Source organism: Bufo bufo, chromosome 11 (genome assembly GCF_905171765.1).
Source record: "Bufo bufo chromosome 11, aBufBuf1.1, whole genome shotgun sequence".
In the NCBI taxonomy this organism is placed as follows: Eukaryota; Metazoa; Chordata; class Amphibia; order Anura; family Bufonidae; genus Bufo; species Bufo bufo.
In genome coordinates, this window is record NC_053399.1 from 73,333,706 (window position 1) to 73,358,142 (window position 24,437).

At 42.3% G+C, this 24,437-nt stretch overlaps 2 protein-coding genes across 3 annotated transcripts in view; both read left to right on the top strand.

Moving 5' to 3' along the window:
- LOC120981622 (NACHT, LRR and PYD domains-containing protein 3-like) overlaps positions 1-24,437 on the top strand; it is a 3,400,916-nt gene that overhangs the window by 1,675,481 nt on the left and 1,700,998 nt on the right. The window lies entirely within an intron of this gene.
- The window catches only part of LOC120981621 (antigen WC1.1-like), a 214,842-nt gene continuing 197,066 nt past the window's right edge, over positions 6,662-24,437 (top strand). For both annotated transcript variants that reach the window (XM_040411189.1, XM_040411190.1), the window contains exons 1-2: positions 6,662-6,794; positions 13,645-13,956. In XM_040411189.1, coding sequence (XP_040267123.1) covers positions 6,704-6,794; positions 13,645-13,956 — 403 coding nt within the window. In that variant the 5' untranslated portion in view covers positions 6,662-6,703. The remainder of the gene's footprint in view (positions 6,795-13,644; positions 13,957-24,437) is intronic.

Below are 24,437 nucleotides of genomic sequence, written 5' to 3' on the forward strand. Positions count from 1 at the left end.
ATAATTAAAGATTTTATTCATTTAATACCTTCTGGATCTTCTTGAGGAACCTTCTGCCAGCAGCTCCCAATGAGTTTATCTATTTTTCTCCTTTTAAATTGGTTTCCATCTATGAAGGGACGGCTGCAAGAAGCTCGGGTTAACGTTCTAGGACCCCCTGTATATAAGTAATGCTGTTCATCCTCCATTGTTTTATTTCATTATGTGTCTGGCTGAGTCTTGTAGTTCTAACCCCTTCAGGACATTCTCTGTCCATGTATGGCTGAAGTCTGTTTTTCAAATATGGCTTCCACTCTCTAGCTGCTGTTTTACATCACAGAGACCCATGGCTAAAGTCTGCGATCGATAATAAAGTCGATCGCAGACATTTAAACCCTTATGGGGATATATATCTGCAGTCACCCCCATGTGTTGAATCAACCCCCCTTTCCCCAAATAAAAAAAATAAAAAAAACATCATAGGCATCACATCCCACACGGTTTAATGGAAAAGAAAAATCTAAATGAACAATATGCCATTTTTTTCATCTCTTCACCTCCCTAAATTGAATAAAAAGTGATTAAAATTCATACATATCCCCATTTGGTATCACTTAAAAGTACAGATTTCCCTGCAAAAAATAAACCCTCACACAGCTTCACAGACATAAATATAAAAAAAAGTTATGGGGGGGGTCAGAATATGGCGATAAAAGGGAAAAAAAAATCCAACATTTCTATGGATTATTAAGTACTAAAACAAGGCAAACAAATGTGGTATTGTTGTAATCGTCCTGATCCAGATAATGAAGGGGAAAGATCAGCCCTCCGAGACATATGGAACGTGAGCGGGCCATATGTACTAGGGCCGTTTCTCCTGTGCACACTATCAATGCTACTCCAAGACATATGGCCCATTCACGGACCGTATGTAGTGCCCTGGGGCAGGTTTACTTTGACTTTTGGACATTTGTGGACATTTGCCTATTTCCTCTATGTAAAGTTATAAACTTCTTACTTTATTTCACTTGAAAGGGTTAACTTGCACTATTTAATACTGTGTAATTACATTTTATATGTATGTTGTGATATACTGTATATCTTTTTCATTTGCACTGTATTTACATGGCTCTGTGGAAAGGGTTAATGAATACTGAGAGACTTTTGGGACTTTGAATAAGAAGCTGCTAATTTTCCACAGCTGCTATAAGGTTTAAAGAAGAGCATGTAAATAAAGGAGAAGCTGGGCGGCACAGCTCACATACCCTGGTCACCCACTTTATTTCACAGATCATTCAAACACGGACGTCCATCGCACCCTTGTAAAACTGCATTTCAGTAGTGCAACGCCTCAAACGGACATCCAAAAATTCTAGGAATAGGAGAAGATAATAAGGCGGCCCTCACCCAGCAGTCTTACAAGGGTGCTATGCATGTAAGAATTGCTGTCCTCCCCTGCATGCTCCGACAGTAAAGTGCTACTTGTATCCCAGATTAAATAAAGGATCTTTGGATTTACCACTTCTGGGTGAGTGCCGCCTTATTATCTTCTCATATTCCTAAAATTTAAAGAAGAGCATGTTTTAGAGGGAAAAAGCCAGACTTCTTTACCACCACAACCAGACAGACTGACCTTTTGGATGTTTGGTTTTAGCTATTATTGTTATGTCTAGAAATTTGTTTTTGTCTGGAAAAACTGCTGTGTCATTGTTTTTGAGCTCTAATGTGAGTCTATACCAGACAGGAGTGGTAACTTTGTAATTGTTTGTGCCGAGTTTCTCCACTCTAACCCTCCCACTAGAAGGTTCCAATCAAGATATAAATGGTATATAAGGAGAGCAGTCAGAGTCCCTAGTGTTCTGCAGTTAGGGAACAATGCTTGGAGGGGAAGACTCATGCCAGTCTGCATGAGTGACCAGAAGAAGATGTTGGAATGGGGATGCTGAGCCACAGACTGTGGGCCTCCAGTATTTGGGCAGGGTACCAGCCTTCTGAGAGAGAGAGGGACAGCTAGCGTATGCCTTTCCTCAGCATCAAACTCTTCTTCTGCCAGGGAGGAGACTGGAGAGGCTAGCCCTAAGCCTTGTCTGTATTGTTTTGTACCTGAATTCCTCCAGTAAAGAAGTACACTGGTTTACTACAGACCCTAACTCTCTGGACTTATTTCCCATTGGGGTGCACCACACCTTACCATCCCTTCAGGAGAGCAGCAACACGTGGTGACACCTCGTTAGTGTCAGGGGGACCCAGCGTAGCATTGGGGCCACCTCAAACCTGGTCACTGCACGTATGTATCGGACTGCCTATGTTTGTGTTCATGGGCCCTAAGTGATGGAAATAATTGACCAAATAAGTGAAGTGTGAACTCATCCTAAGTGAACTGAAAAATAAAAAATTAAAAAGTTATGGCTCTGAGACAGCAGTTAGTAATAATGGCATCTGGGTATCTTCCAGCGAGGCTCACCATCAACTTCCTAAAGGCAGCAGACTCAACTAAATGTATGGCAGCAACTGAACCACCATCAACTTGGCCAGGTGGGAATTAACCTTGCACACCATCAGTTCACTGGGCATGTAGAGTTGTTTCCTGACCATGCATTCCATTATAGATGGCTGATGCTGGAGTTGAGGAGGAGGAGTCTGAGTGCAAAAATCTAGGAAGAGATGATGACAAAGTGAACCCAAAATAAATTAAATTTGAACTGTGCGGAGATGGAGAAATACAGATTTATGCCTAATATGTTGCACTATCACTCACAGATAATTTTGTCCATTTTCCTGCAAATTGTAAGACACGTACACTACTCACAAAAAGTAAGGGATATTTTGCTTGTGGGTAAAATTTCAGGATGAACCTAAAATGCACTCTAGCCTTTACAGGTGAACTTAATGTGACCTTCTGTGAACTTTTGAATGAACATGTCCAACTGTTCAATATTTCAGTACTTTTTGCACAACTTGCTGTTCTCTAACAAGGAGCTTAACTGCAAAATTCAACTGTTTAATCCATGAATCGCCAAATACATTTCCTGATTCAATTAGAACTGGTATTTAAACAGTCCTCCTCATCATGCTGTTCACATTTTGACATTATGAGACCAAAACAACACTTTAAGCCTCATTCACACGTTAGTGTTTTGGTCAGTGATTTGAGCCTCCACAGACATAAGGTATAAGGGAAAGATCTACACCTGTTCTGTGTTTAGAACCGCTCCTGGTATTGGCTCAAAATCACTGATGGAAATCACTGACGTGTGAATGAAGCATAACAATTGATCAACAGTACCTCGCCATTGCTAAGCTTCAAGCAAGATGTTCTCAGACAGAGTGTCACAGAGTTTCTTTAGCAGGTTGCAACAGAGATACAGAGAAACTGGAAGAGTCACAGAAAGGCATAGAAGTGGACGTCCTTTAGCCACATCCCACATTGATGACCGTTTCATTGTGAACAATGCCCTGCGGAACCGTATGATGAATCCCACAAAACTCAAGTGACATGTCAGACCATTCAAGACCATTTACATGCGTGGTCTGTCTGTTAGATGATCTGTAAGGGTACCTGACCACACCACCAGGCACAGTCGTCTTGCATGGGCCAGGGAGCATCTATGCTAGATGAGGAACCAGTGGGACTCAGTGCTGTTCATTGATGAAAGTCAATTAACGCTGTGCAAAAATGATGGCCGACAAACATGTTGGAGATGTCAAGGAAATGCTATGCATCAGTTAATATTGTCACCAGACGAGCCTTTGGTGGTGGTGGTGGTGTTACAGTGTGGGCAGGTGTCTCTAGTCAATAAAGAACTGCCCCACACTTTGTGAATGGTACAGTGACAAGCCCATACTACTTGAATAACATCATTAATCCAGTCATTTTGCCTCTGCATGAACAACACAGACCTAATTTTATCTCCATGGATGATAATAAAGACTGGAGACTGGGGTACCTCAAATGGAAAAGCCTGCACTTTCTCCAGACCTGAATCCCATTGAAAACCTATAGGATCAGCTGAGTCGCTGCGTAGAGGCTCATAACTCTTTACCCCAGAACCTCAATGATCTGAGGGTCGCCCTTCAAGAAGAGTGGGATGCCATGCCTCAGCAGACAATAAGTTAGCTTGTGAACAGCAAGAGACATCGTTGTCAAGCTGTAAATGATGCTCAAGGCCACATACCAAATTTTTGAGACATTTACATTTTTGTGGGGGTATAACCACCACTGGTGTTGGCTTTTGTTTCAATAAATTGTTTGACATGAAGAAATCACCATTGCATGCTTCTACTTAAATGCCCTACTTTCATGACATAATACCACTGTAGCGTGAACTTTACATTTTCCATAGATTTCACCCGAAAGCCAAATATCCCAAACTTTTTGTGAGTAGTGTATATGCTGGTTTTCAAAAATTCTATCTAATATGAATTAATTTTAAACTGTGTGGAGATGGAAAAACACAGATTTATGCCTCACGTTATCACTATATTTTAGTTTGCTACCCTGCGTATTGTACAGTAAAATACGTATATGCTGGCTTTCAAAATGTATCTAATCTAATTTAATCTGATAAATGACAAACATCCAGATTTACACTTACCTCCTCTTTTAAACCAAGCATATTGGTTAGACATGAATCCATGCTGGTTATCAGTTATTAGTTTATTTGTCACGATTTACTTTTGAGGCTGATCTCTAATGGCCCCTTTATACTGCCTGAACATTGGGCTGATTATCACTAATAAGCGTTTGTAGGATACTCATTAGCAATAATCTGCTGGTATAAAGGTGCAGCTGATTTCCCAATGAACAAACGAAACGCTTAAGCATTGGTAATTTGATCGTTCATGTGGACACCTAAATAATTGCTGGCTGACAACCGATTGTGCTGTCTAAACGGTGAGCCATTAGAAATCGCTCCTCATCATACTGTGAATGAGATCACTTCATATAAATGTTCCCTCCACTAATGAGCATGCAGTTGTCCAGAAGGGATGTTTCCTTCCGACAATAGTTTACTGTATTGAGCAGTTTAAGGCTACTTTCACACTAGCGGCACGGACCTCCGGCAGGCTGTTCCGTTGGATGAACAGCCTGCCGGATCCGTCCTGCCACTAGTGACCGTGTTCCCCCGGACTATAATGGGGGCGGGGGCGGAGCTCCGGCGGAGGCACGGCAGCGCACGGCGAGAGGCTACCGGAATAAAACTACAACATGTCCGACATTTATTCCAGCAGCCTCTCGCCGTGCGCTGCCGTGCCTCCGCCGGAACACCGCACCGCCCCCATTATAGTCAATGGGGATGGAGCGGCAGTCCAGGGGCACACCGTCACTAGCAACAGGACAGATCCGACAGGCTGTTCACCCGACGGAGCAGCCTGCCGGAGGTCCGTGCCGCTAGTGTGAAAGTAGCCTAAAAGGGCCTTTAGAGTACTTACCGGTCGGTAGTTACACGGTTCCACCAATTTACCTTTCTTAAAATTGGTACATCAGAAGTTCTTTGGTCCTGTGGCACTGACCCAGTAAGAGAGTCTAAGAAGATGAGATACAATGGTCTATCAATTACTGAGCTAAGTTCCCTTAATACCCATGGATGTATATCATCAGTAACGGGAGCTTTATCAATTTTGTATTTGCTCAGATGTAGCTGTACTTCTTCTTGTGTTAAGATAATGATATTTGACAGAGATCCTGGTTTACTGCCCCCTTAAGACATCTTGTACTGGCAGCTCACTGGTGAACACAGATGAAAAGTAAGTGATTAAATAGTGGGTGACTGAGAAGGTGAATAAGATTATTTTATTTTATTTATTTTAAAATATTCCCAGCATTCCGACAAAAATTGGATCCTGGAAATCTCCTCTGAAGCCAATAGTGTGGAGCAGTGTTGAGCGAATCGGGTTCGTATCCAAATCAGATTTTATTTAAAAAACGTAATTGTAGTGCCTCATTAACTAAGCCGAGTTCAGCTCTGTACTTTGATATAGTAATTTATGTGAATAAACAAAGCGACAAGTGATAGAGGCCAGACAAAGTAAGTCTTGCGATATTTGCTGAGACTTCAGAAAGTCCTCTGTGGAGGCAATACATTTTACAGTAGGACGGAGCCGATATTCTTATCATAGTTTTTAGAAGAATCGGATTTAGCATTGCTCTCTAGTGCAGAGCATACTGAGCAGAAGTTGGCGAATTACAGTGTTAGATGCTGCAAATGTAAATAAATTGCTTATCTCCCATCATCAGTAAATATGGCTTCTCACTCCTGCCAATTACAGATGTCTCCTGTACAGGTGGCTTATACATCTGTTCACTGTGGAGAAGATCTGAACGCTTATGTGATGATATCAGATTTTGAGGTTACACATTAGCCGCTATTCTACATTAGATATTGGCAGCTGTGCTCACATCAGAGACATCTTCCCTAGATAAATACATGAATTGCGGTTGTGTAGAAGATGCTTACATGCAGAAAATGGGAATAGGAAAAAAATAAGCAGAAATCTAAGTGTTCAGCTTTTTATTTTATCCTTAGTGAGAAGCATCCGTCTCCATCTTCTACATAGGGTAACACTGCTGGTAAAGACCTCCTGTACTTGCCCATCCCACTGAGCCGTATATAAGCTAATACGAGTGGTGAATGTTCTCCTGTTGTGTCTGGTGCAGCTCATCATCATCATCATCATTGAAGGCCCCATAGTATAGCGCCGTCAGAGGATTACTCATGAGGACATGGACTTTACACTATTTCTGATATCTACTGCTTTACGACTCTCACTTCTGAGCTTTAATTCTCAAATCACTGCCCAAACTGACGGAGAAGGTAGGTTCCTTCAATGATATCCTGATAGCAAATTATTAAGAATTACCTGTTACCTGGATTCATGAGATTTAACATTTCTTGGATATGATACATTGAACTGTACAGGAGACTAGAATGTGTAAGATTTTACCACTTTTCATATTTAGATACTACATAATACGTATAGCTATCGTCTATAACCCTTCAACGCATAATGCCGTACATGTACAGCATGATGCACCCACTATTGTATGGAGCGGGCTGCTGTGGTGAACCCGATCCATACACAGTGGGTGCAGGCTGTATGATCCAGCCAGCACCCGGCCACAATGTGGGGGAAAGGCGATCGTGCCGAAACCTGTCATTTAACCCCTCAGATTTTTTTAAAGTTTTTTTTTTTAAGTAATAAAACAAAATAAAAACTATGAAAGTTTGGTATCATCATAATTGTAATGAGCTGCAGAATAAGGACGTCATGTCAATTTTAGTGCACAGTGATTGCTAAGATGTCATAACCCCAAAAACCTTGGTAGAATTGTGCATTTTTTTTATTTTTTTTCCATTTTTTCCCCCCCATATAATTTTTTTCCCCTTTTTCCAATACAGGATGTAATAAGTTAAATGGTGCCATTACAAAATACATCTTGTCCTGCAAATAATAAGCCCTCATATATGTGAACTGAAAAATAAAAAAGTTATGGCTATTGCAATGTATGGAGGAAAAATAATAAAAAAAAAAAATTAAAATGTCTTAATGTTAGATGACATTATTCCTCTCTTTTGTAGTAGATCTAAGTTCTGTATATGCATAATTATCACCAGTTTCCTTAGCGTAACTTTATACAGATGGGGCTCATGTTACCCAAAGTTTTTATTCAGGATTCAAAACCTCAGTAACCCAGCCGCTCCATTCATCTTTTCCACTCCAGGTGCTTTGCTGCCAAAAGAAGCCTGTTCAGATTGGAATAAAACTTTAGTCTCAGAAATATCTGCAACAAACCTGTCTGTGAATACCCCCTAAAGATTGTTTATTACAAGTACAGAAACATACACTGGTCAGATCTTTTTCTTTGATTTGATGACCACTATTGATGACTATTCCCATGTAATTAGCTGCAGATTTTTAGGTTGAAAACCCCACCAAAAGTCCATGACATAATCACCAGGTCTGAACATGGCCACAGTGTCAGCAGACATTCTAGCTCGGGGTTGATGCAAATTTTATGACTGGTCAGCACGACATGTGAAATATCATTATGCTACTTTATAAAAAGGCTAAAACTCCCTAATATACTATGCATTATATATAATACATTATTCTTATAAAGTCAGACGCCCAGGATCACATTTAATGATCATATACAGATGTAGCAGGGTTAACACACAAACTCTTAACTCAAGTTTCTTAACTCATCGCGAAATCTTGAAACAAAAGCCATTAAAAAGCTACTGAAGGTGTTTGCTTAACGCATTTAGTTCAGATAACACGTCTCATAAAGCATGTGTGTTAACTCTACTACATCTGTATAACAGTAAAATTCGTATACTTAAAGGTTTTGTCCAGGGAGCCAATACTGATGGCGTCTTACTAGTAATGAAGTGGTTGATAACCAGTAAAATTAGTTAGTTGTAGAGTATTTTTTTGTGAAATGTATAGTAAAATATTGTCATCCAAACCAGCATCAGCAGCTATATGAAGTTTCTCTGTATCACATTACTATGGTGTTACCATTACTATTGTAAGCTTATCTTACTATATTACATTATTACTATTAGTATTTATACAGCGCCAATATTTTCTATATCATATTACACAGCATAGTACTGGGGTAACACATGGAAGAGAACAGAGATTTACAAGATACTTATAAAGGCTTATTATATAACATTATTACTATTAGTATTTATACAGCGCCATCTTTTTCTATATCTCATTACCCAGCACAGTACTGGGGTAACACATGGAAGAGAACAGAGATTTTTTACTATATACTTATAAAGGCTTACTATATTACATTATTAGTATTTATACAGCGCCATCATTTTCTATATCACATTACACAGCACAGTACTGGGGTAACACATGGAAGAGAACAGAGATTTACAAGATACTTGTCAGAAGACATACAGTAAGTTCACCATGAACAGATGAAGGTTCGGAGGGTTGTCCTGTGTCACACCAAAGCAGTCAGTGATTTGTATGTTGCCCTGTAAATCATGTAATTACTAGTGAAATGAAGGAAACATTTAAGATTACCCCTTGAGCAGGTATATGTAGGGTATTCAAGGTAATCAAAAATAAGTTAACATTCAAAAGTCACAGAGTACATGATTTTGGGTGTGTATCCGAGCTCCAAAGGGAAAAAATATATCAATGTCAAAAATATTTCAATTAACTTGAATTTTATTCAATTCAATTTGACTTTTACTTCTCTATTTTTTGGTTAATATAAAAACCATGGCCTAAGATAGATGGAAATCAGCTGTTCCCAAATTGTCTAAATTCTAACTCCTGGATCAGACTAAATCCATATCTCCGTTGGAGACTCAGTTCGGGTATGCAGAACTTTTTTGTCCTGTAAAATGGGAGACTTCCTGATGAAAACTAAACAGACCAGTGGGGGGGGGGGGGGGGGGGGGGGGGGGGTTGTCTGGCGGTGATAATATCAGTTACCGTATGTGTCATATCCAGAACTTCTACAGAAATCATTTGCAGAAATGTGAAAGAATGGTCATCTTGGTCATATACTAACATCTAGACACATTAATAACCAAAGTATTATCCCCTTCAACACCAAGTTTTTTCACCCTGACCTCTTCAGGACACATGACGTACCGGTACGGCATGTTGTCCTAGGACTTAAGGACACATGACGTAATAAAATAGTGCCAATCAAACCGTCATCTCATCCAGCAAAAAATGAGACCCTACCTAAGAAAATTGCCAAAAAACTGAAAAAACTATGGCTCTCAGAATATAGAGACACTAAAACATGATTTTTTTTTGCTTCAAAAATGAAATCATTTTGTAAAACTTACATAAATAAGAAAAAAGTATACATATTAGGTTTCGCTCTTATGGGACTGATAAAAAAAGTAAAAATATAGTTTAAAAAATCTGTAATTTTATATACTTCAGAAATGAAAGGGAAAATTAAATATCTAAATACCTCAGCAAGTATTGGGTGAGGGTGCTTATGACAGCCGCCATATTGGATTAAGGGTAAATTTTTCCAATAGGTAGAGGGTCATGAAGGGTCAAGTTATCGACACAGAAAGTTTAAAACATCAAAGTTCAAAGTTCTGTGTTCAGCACCAGGGACAACACACTGAACACATCAATTAAGCTGTGCATCACAGGGAACGTTCCCAGTTGTTGCTGCAACTTTCTGTGCTGATAACTTTTAACTGTACAGAATATATATATATACACATGCTTGGTATCACTGCTTCCCATCCCATAAAGCTATCCTGTCACTTTACTAGCTTGGTGAATGCTGTAAAAATAATGGAATAAAAGGTGATAAAAAATGTACCCCAAATAGGACTACCCTTATTTAGCCCTGTTGACTGAAAAGTTAAAAGTTATGAAAAACATTAAAAAAAAAATCTTTGTGTAAAAGTGATTTTTTGTACCAATGTGGAAACACATAAAAGTATATTAAGTTGTTATCTCTATAATCATATTTATCTGCAGAATAAGGCCTCATACACAAGACTGTATCCATAGTGCGGCCCGCAAACCGCAGACCCACTGAATACGGATATCGTTCATGTGCACGCCTGAATATTCTCACTACCATTAATAGAAAAGGCTAATCTGGCCCTCAAAACAGACATAGGACATACGTGCCCTGTCCGATTATTATTTTTTTGTCGACCCCATAAAAATTTATGGGTGGGGTGTCCCACCCGCAACTGCAAAAAAATCTGTATCTGACACGGATCCCAAATATGACTGTGTGCATGAGGCCTAAACTAAGCAGGACAATTATATCAAATTGTGAACAGCAATAAAAAAATCCAGAATTGCAGTTTTTTTCATCCCTCTTCCGGAAAAAAAAAAAAAACTGAATAAAAAGGGAATAACTGCTTTTCAATTTTGTATTTTACTTCCTTCCTTACCAGAGCCATAACCTTTACATTTTTCCATTCACATAGCCGTATGAGGGCTCGTTTTTTGCGGGATGGTCTATAATTTTTTACAACTTTTTGATCACGTTTTATTCAATTGTTTGTGGGAGGTGAAGAGACCTAAGAATGGCAAATTGGCCATTTAGACTTTTTTTTTTTCCCATTTAGCTATTTGCTGTATGGGATAAATATTTTTATATTTTAATAGTAGGGGCATTTTCATACGCAGCAATGCCCATGATTTTTTTTAAATTGTTTATATATTATATATTTTTATTTAAACTTTTGGCAAAAGGGGTGAATTTGATTGTTATTTTTTTTTTTTATATTTTTAAAAACAGTTTTTTTCCCACTTATTTTTATAGTTCCCCTAGGAAACTTAAACTGGAAATTGTTATATTGCTTCTCTCAAGCATTAGCGTATGAGAATTTGACTGCTTTCCTATAGAACCTACGTATGTGCAGCAGCCTCAGATTCAGGAGGACCTAGACTGCCGCACTCACCATACAGGCTCCTCCAATTACTTATTAGGAGGAGCTGATGCATAGCGCGGAGTGCGCGCTCCTGGTTTTTCAGCTCCCAGATGCCGTGGTCCCATTTGACTATGGCACCAGGAGGGTTAAATGTGTGTGATCAACATTATCGTTGATCACATACATTAGCCCGGTTGTCTTCTGTTTAAAACAGCAGGCACCCAGCGGCTATGGCACCTGCTGCGCTGGCAAGCAGGCGCCATCCTTAAATTCTCGACTGCTGATGTACATTTACTGCAAGTTAGGCAGTTGGGAAGGGGTTAAAAAGTAATATGTAGTACCTGATGGTACAAATAAGAACCAGCTCTCACACAGTGTCACGAAGTTAAAAAAAAATAGCTAACACTCCCTGAATATGGCATAAATTTTTTTAAATAAAATTTGCACAAAAGCAAATCTATATATATTAGATATCAATGAGATTGTATCAACCGGCAGAAAGTGAACACGTTAATTACACTACAGGGTGAAGGCTATATTTTCTATAACACCCCTCACCAATCTTTGGTTCTGTGGCCTCATTCCAATCAGGATCATAAGATCAGTGAACACCCAGCCAAGTATCTGCCCCTTGTCCTCATAGTTGTACCCTCTGCCACCAGAATCCAGATGATAGGACATGACACCAACTACGACATACATCACAAAAACCATTACAAATCCTACTTGATTAATCCAAAAGGTGCCGGCAGTGTTAGGCCCTAGCCTTCAGGGCCCCTAGTAACCATGGGAGATGAAGAGAAGACCGCAGCACTCAATGTCTTCAATACTTATTCACCAACCGTGCGACGTTTCGACTCCTGCGAGTCTTTTTCAAGCATAGTGAAATACATCAGTGGGTCACATATATATCCCAAAATCTAACATATCATGGGGGTCAGGGTCCACCCCTTGGGGGTCAGTCCCACCTCCGTGTAGTGCAACATGTGCCATCCATATTCATGCAATATTGTATATAAGATATCATTATTTGTACATACAACATTGTGAATCAGTGGAACTTATCATGAAGTAAAGATGGTGTACCGCACAACCTAATCCACGCTGCTGGAGACTGCATAGGGGGGATCAGTTCTATAGAATCACTGTGTGGCGTCTCTGTAGATGGACTGCGCATGCGTCTCCCTAGGAAGTACATCTAGTGATTCACCCGCCAAACAGATAGTATGCATTGCGCATGTCGCCCTCCCTTACGTCAGTAACTTCTTCTTCCTGTTGGCTCTTTGACCTTTGATTGATGAAAACTTTATTTCAGCTTGAACCGGTGGATTAGCGGCAGATGTTAATGTGGACAATGTGCGGATCTGCAGTGAAATTCACAACAATCTTTTCCGCAGAATTTCGGGCCCCTGTCTAACTCTGTGGGGGGAGGTTCTGCAGTATTTCCACCCAGGATCCACAAACACAATTGGCGCTGTGGATTTTCTTTCAGAAATCTACTGTATTTTGCTGGTCTGTAAAATGCTGCCGATTTTCTACAAATGAGTATCCGCTACATGTAGATTTGTACAAGAGGAATTTCTATTCTGAAAAACCCAGGCATTGCTATAACAGTAATACCTCACATTATACAATTATCACATCTTTTATACCACTCGATGAACGCCATAAAAAGGGAACCCAGAAATTAGCGATGGGATCTGTTCCGCACCTAGCGGTATACTTTCAATGGAGGCAGGTCATGTGACTGCTATGGCGTTCGGGGGAGGTGGAGCGGGGGCAGCGCTAAACCCTTTCTTCTTTTCCTGATGCTTTACTTTAATGTAGACGCCACTAGGGGACGCTTCATGCAATGATTGCCATATTCACGTGGCACCAGTCAGAAGTGGGTGAGGTGGAAAGCAACCTTTTTTTTTATTATTTTAATTTATTTTACATTAAAACTTTTCCACTTGGTTAAAAAAACTTTAATTTCCCATAAATCTAGGGCTTTGTGATTTGAGTTGCCTGCGAGGGATTGTTCAATGCACACTGGTAAGCTGGATGGGACAGGGGGGGTCTATAGCAAGTTTTGGAGTACGCCCCTGTCCCCACCCCCCAAAAAAGGTAATAGTGTTTATTTGATATTTTATGTACCCTAAAATGTCATTAAAAAAAAACATCTTGTCCTGCAAAAAACAAACAAACCCTCATATATTGACTTGGCTGTGGGTCATTTAATGTTACTTTTCTTATATTCATGTATTTCTGTCTCTTTTCTCAGCTCCAGTGAGACTTTCTGGTGGAGACACTGAATGTGAAGGGTTAATAGAAGTGTTACATCAAGGAGAATGGAGAGGAGTGCCTTTTACATCTATGTACAACAAAGACAATGCCGCTGTGGTTTGTAGAGAGCTGCGATGCGTCACCCCAAATGTACAACATTATGTGACCCGAGGAAATATATTTGTGAATGATGTCAAGAGGACGGTGGATCTACTATGTACAGGAGAAGAAACATCTGTGTCACAATGTACAGAATATCCAGACAACGATGTATATAATACTGTAGATATGATGGGAGTGAGATGTTCAGGTAAGAGGAATGTCGTCTCTTCTTCCTCTCCACACATCACACACTGGACCGGACCCAGCATTATACCTGACACCATGTACAATACCGTCACCTCCAGCTACTGACAGAATGACACCACAATGATCTATATAATACTGTAGATATGATGGGAGTGAGATGTTCAGGTAAGAGGAATGTCTTCTCTTCTTCCTCTCCACACATCACACACTGTACCGGACCCAGCATTATACCTGACACCATGTACAATACCTGCACCTCCAGCTACTGACAGAATGACACCACATGGATGTATATAATCCTGTAGATATGATGGGAGTGAGATGTTCAGGTAAGAGGAATGTCTTCTCTTCTTCCTCTCCACACATCATAAACTGGACCGGACCCAGCATTATACCTGACACCGTGTACAATACCGTCACCTCCAGCTACTGACAGAATGACACCACAATGATGTATATAATACTGTAGATATGATGGGAGTGAGATGTTCAGGTAAGAGGAATGTCTTCTCTTCTTCCTCTCCACACATCACACACTGTACCGGACCCAGCATTATACCTGACACCATGTACAATACCGTCACCTCCAGCTACTGACAGAATGACACCACAATGATCTATATAATACTGTAGATATGATGGGAGTGAGATGTTCAGGTAAGAGGAATGTCTTCTCTTCTTCCTCTCCACACATCACACACTGTACCGGACCCAGCATTATACCTGACACCATGTACAATACCTGCACCTCCAGCTACTGACAGAATGACACCACATGGATGTATATAATCCTGTAGATATGATGGGAGTGAGATGTTTAGGTAAGAGGAATGTCTTCTCTTCTTCCTCTCCACACATCATAAACTGGACCGGACCCAGCATTATACCTGACACCGTGTACAATACCGTCACCTCCAGCTACTGACAGAATGACACCACAATGATCTATATAATACTGTAGATATGATGGGAGTGAGATGTTCAGGTAAGAGGAATGTCTTCTCTTCTTCCTCTCCACACATCACACACTGTACCGGACCCAGCATTATACCTGACACCATGTACAATACCTGCACCTCCAGCTACTGACAGAATGACACCACATGGATGTATATAATCCTGTAGATATGATGGGAGTGAGATGTTCAGGTAAGAGGAATGTCTTCTCTTCTTCCTCTCCACACATCACACACTGGACCGGACCCAGCATTATACCTGACACCATGTACAATATCGTCACCTCCAGATACTGACAGAATGACACCACAATGATGTATATAATACTGTAGATATGATGGGAGTGAGATGTTCATGTAAGAGGAATGTCGTCTCTTCTTCCTCACCACACATCACACACTGGCCCGGACCCAGCATTATACCTGACACCATGTACAATACCGTCACCTCCAGCTACTGACAGAATGACACCACAATGATGTATATAATCCTGTAGATATGATGGGAGTGAGATGTTCATGTAAGAGGAATGTGTTCTCTTCTTCCTCACCACACATCACACACTGGACTGGACCCAGCATTATACCTGACACCATGTACAATACCTGCACCAACAGCTACTGACAGAATGACACCACATGGATCCATTCTTTTCAGTGAAGCAAATCCCTATAACGAACCCCAGAATGCCCGGGCCCCTCCTCTAGCGCATACTTACCTGATCCCTGCATGGTCGTCACTGCATCTCTCCTTAGCACGGAGCAAAATATCTGGCGACGAGGGGAGCAGCCAATAGCAGGCCGCGCCGTTGACCATCCTCCCTAGCATCACCCGCGGTATAGGGAGGCTGGTCACCGTCGGATTGATGAGGCTTCATTTGTACAGGCAGCAGAAGTTCCTACAGGATGAAAGTGCCTGAACTGTTACACACACAGTGATATCTCCACAACTGCTAATAATTCCACAGGACCCTGTCACACAGGTATAATGAAGAAGACAGTTCAGCCTCCCTGCCTGTACACTTCTATCCTCTCAGAGTACTCACTATAGGATACTTAGAAGGATATAGCGCTGTTTTAACTGCTCCTGTGATGTGCTGAGTAGTGATGAGCGACAGGGGTCATATTCGAATTTGCAAGATTTTGTGAATATTTAGTAGAATATTCGTTGAATATTCACGAATTTGAATATTCATTATATTCTACGATTTTTTACTCGAAAAGGTAATGATCGCGTAATATGCGTATTTTCATAATTCTAATTTTTATCGCGAATTTTTCGATTGCCAAGTAAAAACATGATTCCTCCTTGCTTCTTGCTTGTGGGCCAATGAGTCATAGCACTATATCAAATATATTAGTTTTTTCAAATATTCGTAATATTCTAAAACAAGAATATATAGCAATATAGCGAATATTTGAAAAAAATAAATGTAGAGCAATTTAGCTAATATAGTGCTATAATCTTTTTTTTAATAGTTGTAATTTTTCAGATGAGAAAAAAATTACAACTATTAGACAATGAAAATTATAGCACTACTGTATATTAGCTAAATTGCTCTATATTAGTTTTTTTTTCGAATATTCGCTATATTGCTATATATTCTTGTTTTAGAATATTATGAATATTTAAAAAAACAAAGTTATAGCAATATAGCGAATATTCGGAAAAAAAAAGAATATAGAGCAATTTAGTAGGTATGAGCGAACCCGAACTGTATAGTTCGGGTTTGTACCGAATTTTGGGGTGTTCATGACAAGACCCCGAACCCGAACATTTATGTAAAAGTCCGGGTTTGGGTTCAGGGTTCGGCGCTTTCTTGGCACTTTTTGAAAGGCTGCAAAGCAGCCAATCAACAAGCGTCATACTGCTTGCCCCAAGAGGTCATCACAGCCATGCCTACTATTGGCATGGCTGTGATTGGCCAGTGCAGCATGTGACCCAGCCTCTATTTAAGCTGGAGTCACGTAGCGCCGCACGTCACTCTTCTCTGATCAGTGTAGGGATAGGATGCAGCTGCTGCTGTTAGGACCAGATTAGGCAGGGATTTACTCATCAAAAACACTTAATGAATTGATCGATCTACAGCTGTGTATCATTCAACTTCTGCTAGTTAATTGCTCATTGTTTTTAGGCTGCCCCGTTTTTCTGTCACTTTTTTCTGGGGTGATCGGCGGCCATTTTGTGTCTTGTGGTGCGCCAGCACAAGCTGCCACCAAGTCCATTTAACCATCAATAGTGTGTTTTTTTTTTTGCTATATCCTACATCAGGGGCTTGGCTGTGCTTGCTATTTTATTGAGGGGTGAAATACAATTGCCAGAATAGCAGTACCCTAAATCTGGTGTTTCAGCTGTGGCTAGCCAATTGTAATACTGTCTGCTGTCTGGCAAAGGATATATTTTTTTCTGGGTTGAAATACAATTCCCAAATTAGCAATTCCCTAAATCAGTGGTTTCTGCTGTAGCAGGCCAAGTTTAAATCTATCCATAAAAGGGTATATTAGATTGAAGGTGCGGATAGGGTCATTCTCAATAACTTCAAACGCTACCGTACATCACCAAGTCTAATTCTGTCTGTAAACGTATACCTGTCATCCAGGGCCTAAATACTAGGCCTACAATTTACATTCAGCTAAATCTGTGGTTACTGCTGTGGCTGGTAAAGTTATTTAGTGTCCGCCAAAGCACAGTTTTTGTTCTGGGTTGAAATACAATACCCAACTTAGCAATTCCCTAAATCAGTGGTTTCTGCTGTATCAGGCCAAGTTTAAATCTATCCATAAAAGTGTATATTAGATTGAAGGTGCGGATAGGGTCAATCTCAATAACTTCAAACGCTACCGTGCATCTCCAAGTCTAATTCTGTCCGTAAAAGGGATACCTGTCATCCAGGGACAAAATACTAGGCCTACAATTTATATTCAGCTAAATCTGTGGTTACTGCTGTGGCTGGTCAAGTTATTTAGTGTCCGTCAAAGCACAGTTTTTGTTCTGGGTTGAAATACAATTCCCAAATTAACAATTCCCTAAATCAGTGGTTTCTGCTGTAGCAGGCCAAGTTTAAATCTATCCATAAAAGGGTATATTACATTGAAGGTGCGGATAGGGTCATCCTCAATAACTTCACACGCTATCGTGCATCTCCAAGTGTAATTCTGTCCGTAAATGGATACCTGTCATCCAGGGCCTAAATAGTAGGCCTACAATTGATATTCCCCTAAATCTGTGGTTACTGCTGTGCCTGTATTAGTGTAATACGGTACCTAAATAGATAGCCAGATAGTGTTAGGTGCCTGTAAAAAAAGGCCTGAATTCGAATTCAATACATTGGGCCAAATAATTTTTTGTGGTGAACGGTAACAATGAGGAAAACATCTAGTAAGGGACGCGGACATGATCGTGGTGGTGTTAGTGGACCCTCTGATGCTGGGAGAGGACGTGGCCGTTCTGCCACAGCCACACGTCCTAGTGAACCAACTACCTCAGGTCCCAGTAGCCAGCAGAATTTACAGCGATATTTGGTGGGGCCCAATGCCGTTCTAAGGATGGTAAGGCCTGAGCAGGTACAGGCATTAGTCAATTGGGTGGCCGAAAGTGGATCCAGCACGTTCACATTATCTCCCACCCAGTCTTCTGCAGAAAGCGCACAGATGGCACCTGAAAACCAAGCCCATCAGTCTGTCACATCACCCCCATGCATATCAGGGAAAAATTCTGAGCCTCAACTTATGCAGCAGTCTCATATGCTGTTTCAAGACTCTGCTGGCAGGGTTTCCCAAGGGCATCCACCTAGCCCTTCCCCAGCGGTGGAAGACATAGAATGCACTGACGCACAACCACTTATGTTTCCTGATGATGAGGACATGGGAATAACACGTCAGCATGTCTCTGATCATGAAGAAACACAGGTGCCAACTGCTGCGTCTTTCTGCAGTGTGCAGACTGAACAGGAGGACAGGGAGGAAGACTGGGTGGAAGACGATGCAGGGGACGATGAGGTCATAGACCCCACATGGAATGAAGGTCGTGCCACTGACTTTCAGAGTTCAGAGGAAGAGGCAGTGGTGAGACCGAGCCAACAGCGTAGCAAAAGAGGGAGGAGGGGGCAAAAGCAGAACACCCGCTGCCAAGAGAGTTCGCCTGCTACTGGCCACCGCCACCTGGGACCAAGCACCCCAAAGGCAGCTTCAAGGAGTTCCTTTGCGTGGCAGTTCTTCAAACAATGTGCTGACGACAAGACCCGAGTGGTTTGCACGCTGTGCCATCAGAGCCTGAAGCGAGGCATTAACGTTCTGAACCTTAGCACAACCTGCATGACCAGGCATCTGCATGCAAAGCATGAACTGCAGTGGAGTAAACACCTTAAATACAAGGAACTCACTCAGGCTCCTCCTGCTACCTCTTCTGCTGCTGCCGCCCTCGGCCTCTTCCTCCACCTCGGGAGGAATGTTGGCACCTGCCGCCCAGCAAACAGAGGATGTACCACCAACACCACCACCTCCGTCACCAAGCATCTCCACCATGTCACACGGCAGCGTTCAGCTCTCCATCTCACAAACATTTGAGAGAAAGCGTAAATTCCCACCTAGCCACCCTCGATCCCTGGCCCTGAATGCCAGCATTTCTAAACTACTGGCCTATGAAATGCTGTCATTCAGGCTGGTGGACACAGACAGCCGCAAACAGCTCATGTTGCTTGCTGTCCCACAGTATGTTGTTCCCAGCCGAAACTACTTGTTCAAGAGAGTCGTGCCTTCCCTGCACAACCAAGTATCCGATAAAATCAAGTGTGCACTGCGCAATGCCATCTGTGGCCAGGTCCACCTAACCACAGATACGTGGACCAGTAAGCACAGCCAGGGACGCTATATCTCCCTAACTGCACACTGGGTAAATGTAGTGGAGGCTGGGCCCCAGGCGGAGAGCTCTTTGGCGCACGTCCTTCCGCCGCCAAGGATCGCAGGGCAACATTCTTTGCCTCCTGTATACTCCTTCTCCTACTCGGCTTCCTCCTCATCTTCTTCCACCTGCTCATCCAGTCAGCCAAACACCTTCACCACCAACTTCAGCACAGCCCGGGGTAAACGTCAGCAGGCCATTCTGAAACTCATATGTTTGGGGGACAGGCCCCACACCGCGCAGGAGTTGTGGCAGGGTATTGAACAACAGACCGACGAGTGGTTGCTGCCGGTGAGCCTCAAGCCCGGCCTGGTGGTGTGCGATAATGGGCGAAATCTTGTCGCAGCTCTGGGACTAGCCGGTTTGACGCACATCCCTTGCCTGGCGCATGTGCTGAATTTGGTGGTGCAGAAGTTCATTCACAACTACCCCGACATGTCAGAGCTGCTGCATAAAGTGCGGGCCATCTGTGCGCGCTTCCGGCGTTCACATCCTGCCGCTGCTCTCCTGTCTGTGCTACAGCATAACTTCGGCCTTCCCGCTCACCGCCTCATATGCGACGGGCCCACCAGGTGGAACTCCACCTTGCACATGCTGGACAGACTGTGCGAGCAGCAGCAGCCCATAGTGAAGTTTCAGCTGCAGCACGCACGGGTCAGTCGCACTGCTGAACAGCACCACTTCAACACCAATGACTGGGCCTCCATGCGAGACCTGTGTGCCCTGTTGCGCGGTTTCGAGTACTCCACCAACATGGCCAGTTGCGATGACGCTGTTATCAGCGTTACAATACCACTTCTATGTCTCCTTGAGAAAACACTTAGGGCGATGATGGAAGAGGAGTTGGCCCAGGAGGAGGAGGAGGAATAGGGGTCATTTTTAGCACTTTCAGGCCAGTCTCTTAGAAGTGACTCAGAGGGAGGTTTTTTGCAACAGCAGGTACAAATGTGGCCAGACAGGGCCCACTACTGGAGGACGAGGATGAGGTGGAGGAGGAGGATGAAGCATGTTCACAGCGGGGTGGCTCCCAACGCAGCTCAGGCCCATCACTGGTGCGTGGCTGGGGGGAAACGCAGGGCGATGACGATACGCCTCCCACAGAGGACAGCTTGTCCTTACCTCTGGGCAGCCTGGCACACATGAGCGACTACATACTGCAGTGCCTGCGCAACGACAGCAGAGTTGCCCACATTTTAACGTGTGCGGACTACTGGGTTGCCACCCTGCTGGATCCCCGGTACAAAGACAATGTGCCCACCTTACTTCCTGCACTGGAGCGTGATAGGAAGATGCGCGAGTACAAGTGATCGTTGGTAGACGCGCTACTGAGAGCATTCCCAAATGTCACAGGGGAACAAGTGGAAGCCCAAGGCGAAGGCAGAGGAGGAGCAAGAGGTCGCCAACGCAGCTGTGTCATGGCCAGCTCCTCTGAGGGCAGGGTTAGCATGGCAGAGATGTGGAAAAGTTTTGCCACCACGCCACAGCTAACTGCACCACCACCTGATACGGAACGTGTTAGCAGGAGGCAACATTTCACTAACATGGTGGAACAGTACGTGTGCACACCCCTCCACGTACTGACTGATGGTTCGGCCCCATTCAACTTCTGGGTCTCCAAATTGTCCACGTGGCCAGAGCTAGCCTTTTATGCCTTGGAGGTGCTGGCCTGCCCGGCGGCCAGCGTTTTGTCTGAACGTGTATTCAGCACGGCAAGGGGCGTCATTGCAGACAAACGCAGCCGCCTGTCTACAGCTAATGTGGACAAGCTGACGTTCATAAAAATGAACCAGGCATGGATCCCACAGGATCTGTCCATCCCTTGTGCAGATTAGACATTTATAACTACCTCCCCTTAACCATATATTCTTGTACTCCAGGGCACTTCCTCATTTAATCCTCTTTTTTTAATTTTACCATTATATTGCGGGGCAACCCAAAGTTGAATGAACCTCTCCTCTGTCTGGGTGCCGGAGCCTAAAAATATCTGACAATGGCCTGTTCCAGTGGTGGGTGACATGAAGCCTGATTCTTTGCTATGGGACCTCTCTCCTCTGTCTGGGTGCCGGGGCCTAAAAATTTCTGACAATGGCCTGTTCCAGTGGTGGGTGACATGAAGCCTGATTCTCTGCTATGACATGTAGCCTGAATCTCTGCTATGGGGCCTCTCTCCTCTGTCTGGGTTCTGGGGCCTAAAAATATCTGAACAGTGGCCTGTTCCAGTGGTGGGTGGCATGAAGCCTGATTCTCTGCTATGGGACCTCTCTCCAATTGATATTGGTTAATTATTTTTATTTTTTATTTTTTTAATTCATTTCCCTATCCACATTTGTTTGCATGGGATTTACCTACATTTTGCTGCCTTTTGCAGCCCTCTAGCCCTTTCCTGGGCTATTTTACATCCGAAAAATTCGGGTCCCCATTGACTTCAATGGGGTTCGGGTTCGGGGCGAAGTTCTGGTCGAGTTCGGATCCCGAACCCAAACATTTTCGGGAAGTTCGGCCGAACTTCTCGACCCCGAACATCCAGGTGTTCGCTCAACTCTACAATTTAGCTAATATAGTGCTATAATATTCTTTGTCTAATAGTTGTAATTTTTTTCTCATCTGAAGTTCAGATTGGAAAAAAATTACAACTATAAAAAAAAAGATTATAGCACTATATTAGCTTAATTGCTCTATATTCGTTTTTTTCAAATATTTGCTATATTGCTATATATTCTTGTTTTAGAATATTACGAATATTCGAAAAACCAAATATATTCGATATAGTGCTATATATTAGTTTTTTTGAATATTCATCATTTTTCCCTTCTAAAGTCATGATTCCTCCCTGCTTCTTGCTTGTGGGCCAATGAGTCAATGGCCCTCAAGCAAGAAGCAGGGAGGAATCATGTTTTTACTCTGCAATTGAAAAATTTGCGATAAAAATTTGCTTTGCGAAAATTTGCAATCAACACTACTCCTAAAGTCAAAGATACTGCAGCTTTCTCATTGGCCCACAAGCTAGAAGCAGGGAGGGATCATGCGTACTGATTGAAATAAAATCTTGAGTATTTGAAATTACGAATATATATCACTATCACTATTCGCAAATTTTCGAAGTACCTATATTCGCAATAAAAATTTTAAATTTGAATATTCGTGATCAACACTAGTGCTGAGGCATCATGGGGTAGATAATATAACTCAGAAGAAGAAAATGCAGTTAGGAATAAAACATTCTGGATGGTGTCTGATCAGGAGCAGGTGGAAGGCTGCAGGGAAGTGACTACAATATACAGAAGAGAAGTCCAGGGTGTGGTAATCAGAGGATAGGAATATGTCAGTTATAAGAGTCCTGACAAGATGCAGACGGCTGATTAGCTGATTTTTCCGCGCGGGTGCAAAACATTGTAATGCGTTTTGCACGCGCGTGAGAAAAATCTGCATGTTTGGTACCCAAACCCGAACTTCTTCACAGAAGTTCGGGCTTGGGATCGGTGTTCTGTAGATTGTATTATTTTCCCTAATAATGTGGTTATAAGGGAAAATAATAGCATTCTGAATACAGAATGCATAGTTCAATAGCGCTGGAGGGGTTAAAAAAAATAAAATAATAATTTAACTCACCTTAATCCACTTGATCGCGCAGCCCGGCATCTCTTCTGTCTTCATCTTAGCTGTGTGCAGGAAAAGGACCTGTGGTGACGTCACTCCGGTCATCACATGGTCCGTCACATGATCTTTTACCATGGTGATGGATCATGTGATGACCAGAGTGACCGGAGTGACGTCACCACAGGTCCTTTTCCTGCACACAGCTAAGATGAAGACAGAAGAGATGCCGGGCTGCGCGATCAAGTGGATTAAGGTGAGTTAAATTATTATTTATTTTTTTAACCCCTCCAGCGCTATTGTACTATGCATTCTACATAGAAACATAGAAACATAGAATGTGTCGGCAGATAAGAACCATTTGGCCCATCTAGTCTGCCCAATATACTGAATACTATGGATAGCCCCTGGCCCTATCTTATATAAAGGATGGCCTTATGCCTATCCTATGCATGCTTAAACCCCTTCACTGTATTTGCAGCTACCACTTCTGCAGGAAGGCTATTCCATGCATCCACTACTCTCTCAGTAAAGTAATACTTCCTTATATTACTTTTAAACCTTTGCCCCTCTAATTTAAAACTGTGTCCTCTTGTGGTAGTTTTTCTTCTTTTAAATATGCTCTCTTCCTTTACCGAGTTGATTCCCTTTATGTATTTAAAAGTTTCTATCATATCCCCTCTGTCTCTTCTTTCTTCCAAGCTATACATATTAAGGTCCTTTAACCTTTCCTGGTAAGTTTTATCCTGCAATCCATGTACTAGTTTAGTAGCTCTTCTCTGAACTCTCTCTAGAGTATCTATATCCTTCTGGAGATATGGCCTCCAGTACTGCGCACAATACTCCAAGTGAGGTCTCACCAGTGTTCTGTACAGCGGCATAAGCACTTCACTCTTTCTACTGCTTATACCTCTCCCTATACATCCAAGCATTCTGCTGGCATTTCGTGCTGCTCTATTACATTGTCTTCCCACCTTTAAGTCTTCTGAAATAATTACTCCTAAATCCCTTTCCTCAGATACTGAGGTCAGG